Source organism: Mugil cephalus, chromosome 11 (assembly GCF_022458985.1).
Source record: "Mugil cephalus isolate CIBA_MC_2020 chromosome 11, CIBA_Mcephalus_1.1, whole genome shotgun sequence".
NCBI classification, from domain to species: Eukaryota; Metazoa; Chordata; class Actinopteri; order Mugiliformes; family Mugilidae; genus Mugil; species Mugil cephalus.
The window spans coordinates 12696383-12707677 of record NC_061780.1 but is presented as its reverse complement, the minus strand read 5'-3'; the positions used below and the strand labels follow the sequence as shown (position 1 = coordinate 12707677).

The 11295-nt window shown below is 43.3% G+C and overlaps 2 protein-coding genes across 3 annotated transcripts; both read right to left on the bottom strand.

Annotated features, from left to right (window-relative positions):
* Positions 1-60: 60 nt before the first annotated feature.
* On the bottom strand, positions 61-5025 carry wu:fe05a04 (oocyte zinc finger protein XlCOF6). The gene is made up of 4 exons (XM_047599809.1): positions 4684-5025; positions 4266-4557; positions 2268-3235; positions 61-1405 (listed from the first exon to the last, which is right to left on the bottom strand). Exons 2-4 carry the CDS (start codon positions 4546-4548, stop codon positions 863-865), a joined length of 1794 nt encoding a protein of 597 aa, XP_047455765.1. The 5' UTR covers positions 4549-4557; positions 4684-5025; the 3' UTR covers positions 61-862.
* Positions 5026-6405: 1380 nt separating this feature from the next.
* znf576.2 (zinc finger protein 576, tandem duplicate 2) lies at positions 6406-10908 on the bottom strand. Of its 2 annotated transcripts, none has more exons than XM_047599370.1 (5): positions 10681-10908; positions 9786-9978; positions 9587-9702; positions 8324-8467; positions 6406-8194 (listed from the first exon to the last, which is right to left on the bottom strand). In XM_047599370.1, exons 1-5 carry the CDS (start codon positions 10891-10893, stop codon positions 7343-7345), a joined length of 1518 nt encoding a protein of 505 aa, XP_047455326.1. In that variant the 5' UTR covers positions 10894-10908; the 3' UTR covers positions 6406-7342. The 2 variants fall into 2 exon arrangements, with proteins under 2 accessions (XP_047455326.1, XP_047455327.1); XM_047599371.1 differs by lacking the exon at positions 10681-10908 and adding an exon at positions 10470-10597.
* Positions 10909-11295: the final 387 nt, after the last annotated feature.

The following is an 11295-nucleotide window of genomic DNA, read 5'->3' as shown; positions in this document are numbered from 1 at the left end:
ACAGACAAAGGTCTGTCTTTCATGCACACACAAAGCAATAAATTATGACAAACAACAAAATATTGAAGCTAAATCTTTATTTTCCTTTACAAAAACATCAAAACAAACCTGGATATTGTATTCAGTGAACGTAAATCACGCAAAATAACCATTTTGTTTCTCATTTTACTTAATACAATCCTGCTCAGCGTTGCATAGGCTTCATCACTGTTCATATTTCACATTGCTCCAGCCGGCAAACCCCACCCAGACTGAAAAACAAACAAAAACAGTCAGTAAACAAAGACATTGGAATGTTTTGTGTAAATGACACTTTTAATAGTCCATTCACGATAGTGGAAAAAGACGTGATAGCTGAAGAGAAATCGCGCCTACTCATTAATCTCTATGATGGCCAACGCATGATTTAGACAGATGTTCGCAGCGGTCAAGTTTACAATTGTGTCTGCGTTATATCTTCTAAATTTGCAGCTACAGCAAAATACAATGTGTTCCCTTGCAGAGTGGGGAATGTGATCTCAGACTGACCCGACTGACGTTTTCTGCTCTGCTTTTATTTCACTCTCCACATCAAAGGAGTCGGGGCTTGAAATGTCCAAATTTATTCTTGTTTCTTCCGTTTGTCAGTTGCCTTGATCGCTGCAAATCAAACACGGGGACCAGGCGACTGAAGCTCTGTCTTTGATTATATGCATCACAGGCTACATTAAGAGAGGAGAAGACTGTGCGCTTCATTTCAGACGGCTTTATTCCCTGCATTTTATTTAACAATCACGTCAACATTGTCTCATCTCATCTTTTACTACCGCTTATTCTCACTAGGCTTGCATTATTTAATTTTTGTCTAAGTACCCTCAGCCTGTCATGAGATTTCAAGTTCTTCTGGTTCACTTTTAATAGGAAGACTAGGAATGTTGGTTATTGCAGATTTAGACGAGTTGGATTTCTTGGACAAATCCAGAGGCGCTTCTGGATCGTTCTGAATCCCAGCTGACGAATCCAACGGCGCTCCGAGGACACCTTTCGCCCCGAGGTGTCGGTTACCTGAGACAGACGGTGTTTGCATATTGAGAAGGGGCACCGTCCGCGAGACCGCAGAGGGGAGCGCGAGTCCCGGGGGCTGAGTTGGACAGACGGGAACGAACACGACAAGTTTAACACCAGGAGGAGGCTGCTTGTCGAGGGTTAGCTTCCACAACCCGTCTGACTGACCGGAGCCAAACGGCACGGCCCTGGTCGCCGGCTTTGCACGAGCGGAGTCCTTCACTGGTGCAGCAGCTTTGTTTACAACATCAGGAATGTGGTCTGCTCTCGGTTTTGCTACATTTGGTGTGTTCGGTTTGGCTTTGAGCCGCTTGGTCTCAGGCGAAGAGCTCGTCAAGGTCGTCCGTTTCCTGGGCACACTCTGAAAGGAGAAACACAACGAAAACATCACAGTCATTTATCCGGCTGTGCAAAGCAAAAGTGTGGCATGAAATATTCACAGTTATATGAGTAAACTGATATCACTGTTATATCTGTACGGTAAATATGAAGCTTTTGTTGGAGTCCTCTAACAGAAACGTGGATTCTGAATGCATCCACACGTACACAAGGATTGTGGTTATTGATAATGTGAACACTGAATCCCAGTTACAAGCACCTGGATAAGAGCCTAACCTGGACCTGATGGTCTGTAAGACAGGATGTCTAATCCAGATGTCGGTGTGCACAAATCAAGACACATCTACACAAATAACATAAACCACCAGATTTCCCATATGAGCACCTGAAACAAGGATAAAACCCAAAACTAATGCACTTTTAACCTGATTCTGATTGTTTATTAATATTATTTGGCACAGACATGATGGTTGAGATGTTAAGAAATAGTCTCACACCTAAAACAAAGAAAACTACTATTCATGATCATGCATGCAGAGCTACTTCTAATGTTGCCTGTACATTTCATATCTCATGGTTTAATAATACCATGTAAACCAGGACACTACTTTAATCATAAATTTAGTTATTGTGAAAAAGTAAAGCAGAAAAAATCAAATGTTAGGGTCCCCTAATGCATTTAAAACATTCACTAAAAAGAGTGACTCTGGGATATGACAGTAAGCTGAAGCTAGTAGCCTGGCACGACTCAGAACTTCATGATTCAGCGTCTTCCTGGAAGTTGGGAAACGTGCACGGTACGTTTTAGAAACACGCAAATGCAGCAGCACAAAAGCATTTGCTGCTTTTAAAACTCTAAAGCCACCGTGACGTCCCACACTCACCGCAGGCTGAGGCGTTTGTCCGCATGTCTTGAGGTGACTGTCGAAGTTCTGCTGATGGGGAAACCCAAGTCCACAGCTCTGACAAAGGCAGGGCGACTGGCCAGCATGTCCGCCCATGTGGGACATTAACAGCAGAGCCGACCGGAAACCCTTTCCGCACTCGGCGCATTTCAGCACCCTCTGGTGAGCCCCGGCGTGTTTCTTCAGCTCCTCAGACGTGTCAAACCTCTGTCCGCACTCCAAACACCGGATCTCATCCGTCGCGTCGCTGCGCTCCTGGTCGCCCCAGCAGCCCGTGTCCTTTTTGTGCTGCTGGAACTCCTCCTGGCTGAGAAACTCCCTCAGACACGCCACGCAGCGAATGCGCTCGGGCAGACACCTGTGTTGGCGGTAAAGCCTGGCCAGGCGGAAGTGGCAGCGGCATCGTATGCAGGTGTACGGCAGCAGCCCCAGGTGGGAGAAGCTGTGCTTCAGCAGAGCGTTCTTCTTGGTGAAGACCCTCGCGCAGTCCGTGCATTTAAAACTGCGGTGACACGCCTTCTTGCTGTGGTGTGCGAGGGACGTTTCGGAGGAGAAGGTGCGGCCGCATATTTTACACACTAAAGTGTTCATGTATTTGTGCAACTGCACGTGAGCTTGACATTTCTCCAGGCACGTGAACACGCGTTTGCACAGATCGCACTCATAGAATTTATCCTCCAGGTGCATCTTTGACAGGTGGTCCTTCAGCTCCTCCTGCGACGTGAAGCCCCACAGACAGACGCGACACTTGAGAGGGTCCACTTTGGTCTTGGCGTGCGTGCGCAGGTGGCTGCGGTAGCTCTGGATCTGGCAGAAGCGCTTCCCGCATTCCGCGCAGCCGTACGGCCGCGCTCCCGTGTGCAAGTTCATGTGGTCCTGGAGCTTGAATTGGGAGGGCAGCTGGAGATGACACACGCTGCAGCGGTGGTCACGCGACAGACCAGGCTCTGGGGGAAACAGAGGGAATAAATCACAGTTGAAAATGTACTCAGCATACGTTGCATAACCGCCGATCAGTTTTAAAAAGTAAACGCTATTTGTTTATGCTAACAAATAGCATAAGCATAAACACTGAGTGTGTACATGCCTCTCACTATTTTTACTACATTTCCCTACATTTTTTTTTGTTGTTAAAAAGAAAACAACCTTGGAGGTAGTTTGTTTCTTAGGCTTCACTCTTGTAAAGTCTCGTTTCACGACATCCCATAATAATCCTCTTAACTTCGCTTTGAGGAAGTTCAAATGAACCAGTGACGGGGAAATGTGAAAAAAGTGTTTCCATTCCACTTTCGCGATACGTCTGAAAAACCACCTCAAGAGAGCGTAAAAATATTTTGGTGATATTTGAGAGGTTTTTCAAAATGTAGGCGTTTACATTACCAGTTTTTTTATTGAGATATTATAGAGATATATAATACGCAGGAAGAGAAACTGGGGTTTTGCTGTGCATGAACTCTGGGTGTGGCCTGGTATCAGCATGCATCCGATCCCATCACAAGCATGACGCTGAGGAAGCATTAAGGTCCAGGCCGCATTCAGAGTTTTGCCTCATTAATTCTGCGCTACACGTCTTGCTTTGAAAGTATGGGAGTATCCAGCATCTGAGGAGAAAACACACAGGCGCTGTTCTGGATGATGGACAAGCTGTTACCAAAACAAACTAACAGATTTATTATTTATGATAATAGATTCAGCATCATCATGTTCTTAGTTTTTCTCTTACAAACCACAACAGTTGCATCAGGTTTCATAACTATAGGGAAAATAATGAATGTCACAGCACAATCTGACCCTTCACCATTTATATTAGGCTTTGTTGTTTTGTATCAACATCCCAGGAGTAAATGACTAATGATTTACAGTCCACTACAAACAAGTCTGCGCCTCCCACGTGTTACCTGCGTTGCCAACAATCCTACATGAGCGCATACTGACTTAAACCAAGATCAATACGTGTGCTTGTTTTTGGGCTCATACCGTCGCTCGGCCCTTCCTCTTCCTCTTCCTCGTCTTCATCATCGACCTCTTCCTCCTCATACACGCCTGAAACCTCACTGTCGTCCGAGTCCACAGCCTGTTCATCTTGTGCAGGATTTGACTGTTTACAGGGCGCTTCGTGGGGCAGAGGGGACTCCACTGAAACCTCTGAGCTCTGCTTCGCTGCTTCTTTTCCGTCTCTGGCCTGAGTCTGCTGCGGCTGCAGGATGTCCGGAAACCCCAACTCTGTTAGCTGGATGTCAATGGTGTATTCAATGGACATGGCTGCTGCCTGGCGGGCCAAAGAGGGGAGAGGGGGGGTCAATACACACAGAGAGAGAGAGAGGAGCAGGTCTTAAATTAAGGGAGTTATGGTTGCAAAGTTTGCTTATTGATAGAGACATCTATCGTAGCTTACCTGTCGAGCGAGTACATCTATCTAACAGTTCGCCTGGCTAACAGTTTAATTGTGCAATCCTCATGGAGGCTCCTTTATGACACACCTTGAATTGTTCACCTGGAAATGAGGAACTGATAACAGCACAGCTAATCTTTACCTTCGATGCTGCCCTTTCTTTTTTTTTTATATAAATACAACAGGAATAATTGGAGTCGGAATTTATATGCCAAAACCGAACCCGGGCAGTACAAACAAAGCGGTAAGTGTAAATTAGCTAGCCACCCGATGACAAACGTCGGTGAATAGAAGGACAAAAAAAAAGGAAAACAAACGAAGCACCAGCACGAGCAGGGGGAGGAGCCAGAGGAGGAGGAGGAGGAGGAGGAGGAGGAATGGGGCTCCACATGGAGGCTCCAGCGCACCTAGTGTCCTGGAGAAGTATTACACTTCATAACCAGCAGCGCAGGTCATTTTAAGATTCAGAAAACTTTATTTGTCCCAATTAAGGGCACACACAAATAAGTAAATAAATAAATAAAATAAAGTAAAATAAAGAAACATAGAGTAAACAAAATGGAATAAATATATACATAAAATAAATTAAAAGCACAGATCGGGTGATGTCTGAACATTATATACATTTAGGTGCAAAATTTGGCAAATGAACACATGCATTGGCGCTTCATTAGGTACACTAGCAAAAATCTTAGCTTCATGGATGTTATGGTATTCAGTATTTGTCTAAAATACCCGAGAGAGCTGTCGATTCAACAGTGTTGTCATTTAGGAGGCTCTGCTTTGTAGTACTTATAGAATTGTATTGTCTTATTTTGAAAAACACCCATGGTCTAGGTTTAATAACAGAGCTAAATACCAGAGACAGTTAACTTAAAAAGCACCACAAACTACATCCTGTGTCAACTGAACATTGTATCAGTCTCTAAGGAGGATTTGTGCAAGGCTGTCACATTAAAATGTATTTTTTTTTCCCCCCACTGATGTACCCAATGACCCATCCAGTAAATTTATGAGCAAAACTGATCATTATAGTGTTTCGGTTTCCATTGTACAGTTGTTATACTTTTAGCCTATGCATGTAATAATTTCTATAGTTCAATACTGTAATTATATATTATCAAGTATATTTTATGTTATTGTTGTGGTGGTGGTGGTTATGCACTGTCAGCTCTAACCATGTTGTATATTACTGGTTTAATACTTTAGAGGCAGATTAAGTACTCAAATACAACTTGCAATACAGCTGCAAAACATGAAAAAAATGAAATAAACAATTATGTAGGAATATTACACAACTAGCCAACATAATTAATATATACTGTTTTAATAAATCAATACTTTGAGTATAATAAAAAACAAATGCATATGAAAAAATGTCTATAATGTAATTTAAAAAGAATAAAATAATGTCTTGGATACAGGATATGGACAGCTTTGAAAATGCACAATATTCAACAGCTATTGGAATGGTTTATGGCCTCACATAACAGCTCAAATGGTTGACCTGCTCAAAAAGATCCACAGCAGAAAACCAAATAAATTTGCAGGAGAACTTTGCATCTGCAATTAGAGAGAGAGAGAAAAAAACAGTGTTTCTGGTGATATTTTAATATAAGGCACCAATACCATCACTGTAAGACATCCTCTGTGTCCTAATCCACGAATCTAACTCCACATGTCATGTTGCTGAATTATCAGCGAGAACAAAGACCAAAAGTCAGGTTGTTTCTTCAGCAGCCTCCCTCGGGATAGCATGTTTTATTACATTTTTTTGAAGTGTCCAGACACACTGCAGCGGGTAGAGAAAACAATCCAATCAGAGACTAACACGATATACACAGTTCCTTAAGGGACTCTAAGACATTAAAGAGCCACGAGTCCCATTTAAGAAATGCCTAAGACATGAAATATTGTTTTAATGAGTGAAAAAATAAAGGAGTACATTTTAGCATAAGACAAATCATGATTATAGTGGATCTTGTCTGCCCACATGCCGACGACTCCACATTGTATGTGGAGCACTTAGCCAAAGTGAATCTTTAGCAGAACATAATGAGGTTATTTTAAAATTCATCTGCAATGAGATTTAATTTAGAAAGTAACAATCAACATATTCAGTGTAAAAATGCACAATATGAACCAGAAGCTGTACAGAACACATTTCTTTTGACAGACTGTCTACACATTCCAACAAAGTATTTCTACTAGGCATCTAATTTACTTCAAAATATGTACTTACCCAATCGGTTTTGAAAAAAACAACAGGGGGAAAGAAACATAAAAAACATCTTTTAAACCACAAAATGAGTTGAACACCTCAAGACACCAAATAATAAATTCACACGCATTTCACGCTAAAAAAAAGAAAAAGAAAAGAAATCATTAAAAAGTTAATCAAAACAGTATCTGTTTTTACAAATAAACTATATACTGTGACAAATAGTGTAATAGATGGATTTAACATTTGGTTAGTTAATTTAGGAGATGCGTCTGTTTGTCCAAATTTTCAACAGCTCATAATCAAACTGAACTTTAAATCCAAAACTTGTTAAAACGTCTTCCTCAAAATCATACCAAATTCATCTGGAGTATGACATTTCCAAAGTTAAAAAAAGGACAATTCGTTACTAAAATCTGCAAAAACTTCCCTATGTCTCAATTATCTCTTTGCACTTGGGTTTTCAGGCTTTTCCTCCGCGTGGCTTTTCTGGTGAGCAGTCAGGGTGCGCTCACGGCCGAAGCTCTTCCCGCAGGTGGGACAGGCGAAGCGGCCGACGGCGTGAGCCCGCGACATGTGGGCGTCCAGCTGCTCGGGACGGGCAAAGCTCTCTTCACATTCTTCACAGGGATGGGCTTTCCGCGGAGTGTGTTTCTCCTTCTTGTGAGCGCGGAGCTGAATCAAGTTGGAGAATGCGAGGTCACATTCTGGACAGGGGTGCTGACGGGCTGGAGCGGGATCTGCTTTGGGTTTCTTCTCTTTTGCCTCTTTCGCCCCTTGACTGTCGTCCTCCGGACTTTTTTTATCTTCCGTTTCTGGTTTTGGCGCCACTTTAGAGGGACGCCCGCGCTTCGCTACGCCCGCTTTTCCCTTTTCTTCCGCTGGGACTGCTGCCGACTCCGACGCGCTGCTGGCCTTCGCTGCCTCCTCGGACGCCTCTGCCTCGTCCTTCTTTTTCCGCTTTCCCTTTTTCTCAGCGACCGCCGGCTCTTCCACTTTGGAAGGCCGTCCGCGCTTCTTGACGGACGAAGTGCTGCCATTGCATTGTTGACCTTCGGGGTACTTCTCCTGGTGCGCCAGCAGATCTGATTCCGCTTCGAATCCCTGACCGCACTTCTTACAGCGATGGGTTTTTGTGGTGGTGTCCTCCGGCTGTTCTCCGGCCTCTACGTCTGGACGTGGGTGCTGGCTAAGGCGGTGAGCGCGCAGCAGCCCAGCACTGCGGAAGGTTTCGTTGCAATCTTTGCAAACCATTTGTTTTTCCGGACACACCTGTCTTCTATGGGATGTGAGCTGCAAAAGGTGGAAAGGTAAACAAAGACGTTAACACGAAGAACTAGAAACACCATTATACACGGCCACCGTGTTTCCTACGTGCAAGTTTTAATACTCTGCCATGTTACTTGCAGCAGTTCCACTCACTTCAGAGAAGGTTTTAAAGCTCTCCTTGCAGTGAACACATTTGAAGGGCTTGTCATCCTTGCTGTGTGTTGGCTGGTGCTGTGTCAGTTCCTCAGATGACAGAAATGTGCGGTCACAAACGTAGCATGTAAACAATGTGTTTCCCTGCGAACAGATAACAAATAAGAAAGAGGAGCCAAAGTTAGAGCAGTGAAAGGAGAAACGAAATGTGCGTGTTTTGGTCCTGGTACAGTGAACTTTGTTTGAAAAACAATGTTTGCTAAAATCAGATATATATATATAAAAAAAGAAGTTTATTTTTCTTAATTTCTGCCTAGCTTGCTAACTAGCGAGTTGCCATTTCACAGTGACTTTACTGACTACGTCACAAGGTTGATCCATGTTGAATACCCGCCCGTTGGAAATGGACAAAGATGAAATTGAAAAGCATGTTGAGCCCTTTATGAATCCGGCTCTGCCTTCAGACCAATATGCTGTGGGAACCGAGTAGCTGTACAGCTACGAGTGAAAGAAGTTGTGGAGCCAGTGGTTTGGGGACAAGAGTGCGTCCGTAACAACACCCATAAACATCACAGAATTTTGAGCACAATAATTCAAGATAATATCTGTGGAATTTCTGATGTTTGGAGTTGTGGCACTGCTTTGGAAAAGAAACATTTGTTTGGTGGTTGTTTTGTGTGAGTCACCTCTGGCCGAGTAACCAGGGATGACGCAGGTTTTATGTGAATACTTTCAGGTCCAGGCATCCATAATAGCCGTGCTTGCTTTCTAATTTCAGTCATTTTGACTGTTGTATTTTATAGTCAGGCTGCAATCTAATATCTATATAGCAATGATCACTTTTAGGCTTGGGGACGTTTGCCGTTCTGCTGGGTTGAGAATATGGCAACAGGTGTTCGAGTGCGCCACTGTTTGGAGAGACATACTAATGTGGAACTTTAGTGGAGTCGATGGAGTTGGTACCAAACACCAGTATAAAAAATTATAATATTATATGGCCTAATTTGTGCATAGTAATGGAAAAAATGCTGTCATAAATATAGAAACAATACACCTTATTTTCAAAGCTACAAGATTGGAGAGGCAAATAAAAGGGACACGCAATCCACACGTACCATGACCCTAATATTTATAATGGATATAACTGATTGTGCTCTTGAAACATAAAAGGCAGGCAAGAATTAAAAACCTAATTTAACCCGATAAAATAATTAACGATCTTCATTTCTTGCTAAAAAAATACCAGATATCAACAAACCGTACCTGCTGAAGCTGTTGCTTATACTCTTCCCGGTGGCTCTTTTTCATGTGCCTCTCCTTGGCTTTGGCACTGCAGAACGTGATGAAGCACTGGAAACACTGCAGGTTCTCATGCTGGTCTGTAAGGACAGCAGAAGATCAGAAAGACCGTAAGAGACGAGCTTAACCACCTGGCGAACTTGAGACCACCGGTTCCACTTACAGGACTGAACGGGCGGTATTGGGGGTCCATTCAAAGCTTTGGGTTTGTACGGTTCCACTGGCTTTTCGGGGGGAGCTTCAGGAGGAGGGTCAGGCAAGCCCCTTCCCATCACTATGTCCTCAATGTTCAAAATATCCGAGTCCATCTTGATACACTGGGGCGGTCGTAGCAGGCACTCCTTACACTGACGTCCCTGGGTTACATTTAAGAAACAAGCCAGAAACAATGAATGAAGGAGAGGTGACATATCACGTGGAACTGAGGCTACTCTGATTAGCAGCGGGAGATACCTAAACTACACCATTATAATCCCCCGAAATGAAACCATCATAAGCTACGCGAAGAGTCAGATACGTTCAACAGATGACCACATACCCTCCCAAAAATCAACATAACAAGCAGACTAAGACAAGCTAGTCTAAAAATTATGTTAAGAAGTCAATTCGACTATAACACAGGGGTTGGAAAACTACTACTTTACGGGGATCACTCAAGTTTTAGCTCATACCAGCTAACGCTAAGGCCGCTGGCTAAGCTAACTAGCTCCATGCAAAGCATACAAGCATCCGATCACCCGGTTCAAATGCCAAGCGTGCTACAGCGCATGAACCGGATCTATCCGCATAATATTTAACACGTTTAACCCAGAGTCTGTGCACACAACTGACAATAATAACAAACTACCAAGCGACTGGAGCAGGCTAACGCCAGCTAGCATGCTACTGGTCTGCCATTCAAAGAAGACCGCAGACTTTGGAGCTTTTTCGCTTAGCAAGTTTCAAGTTGACGCTTCCACACGTGTGCAGTTAATCAATGCGAGGCGAGTGGATACGCGTACCCAAAGCGAGCTATTTGTATTAAAAAAAATGTAAAAGTAAGAAGACGCGTACGTTACCTCTAACCCGCTCTTTGAAGGTAGTTTGACTGAGAGAGTTGACCCTAGACGTACAACACTTAGATCGGACACTTCCTGGTGGGGCCTTGTTGTGACGATAGCCGCTGGGACAACTAAGATGGCCGCCGGGGAGTTTTCTGCGCTCTTATTGATCAGTGTCCAGGCGAAGCAATCAAATGTCACATATTTACGTGTTTTTAGCATTGACTGCATCACCGATTATAGCGCAGCACACTATATCCCATATAGGAACAAATACATTTCATATCGAGTTACCAGAATTCAACGGTTTTACAATTTGCACATGAATTACAATATACATTACAATATATATATTTTTTTGTCTGAATTTCAACTGTTTTTGTTCGTAACCTGCTTATAGACAGCACTGAACAATAAAATGATGGACGGCACCAGCCTCGTGGACATGAATTTGAACTTGCGATCTCCCTTTTCTATTTAGTCTGATTCTATGGCTGATCTATATCACGTGACCCAAAACAACTCGCTGGTTTAAAAAAAAGTCCTCATTCACTGATTCAATCGCTTCACTTTGATTTTCACAATGTGTACTTTACTCAAATCAATAGTATTGATCAGCGTGTATCTTTTAGC

Excerpts from the sequence above, each read along its gene's own strand:
- wu:fe05a04 (XM_047599809.1), bottom strand. The coding sequence starts at position 4,548 with ATGTCCATTGAATACACCATTGACATCCAGCTAACAGAGTTGGGGTTT. Across the intron at positions 3,236-4,265 it reads AGAGGAAGGGCCGAGCGACG|AGCCTGGTCTGTCGCGTGAC; the intron begins GTATGAGCCCAA and ends TGTTTCCCCCAG. Across the intron at positions 1,406-2,267 it reads GACAAACGCCTCAGCCTGCG|AGTGTGCCCAGGAAACGGAC; the intron begins GTGAGTGTGGGA and ends TTCTCCTTTCAG.
- znf576.2 (XM_047599370.1), bottom strand. The coding sequence starts at position 10,893 with ATGCAGTCAATGCTAAAAACACGTAAATATGTGACATTTGATTGCTTC. Across the intron at positions 9,979-10,680 it reads CTTCAAAGAGCGGGTTAGAG|GGACGTCAGTGTAAGGAGTG; the intron begins GTAACGTACGCG and ends AATGTAACCCAG. Across the intron at positions 8,195-8,323 it reads GCTTTAAAACCTTCTCTGAA|CTCACATCCCATAGAAGACA; the intron begins GTGAGTGGAACT and ends CACCTTTTGCAG.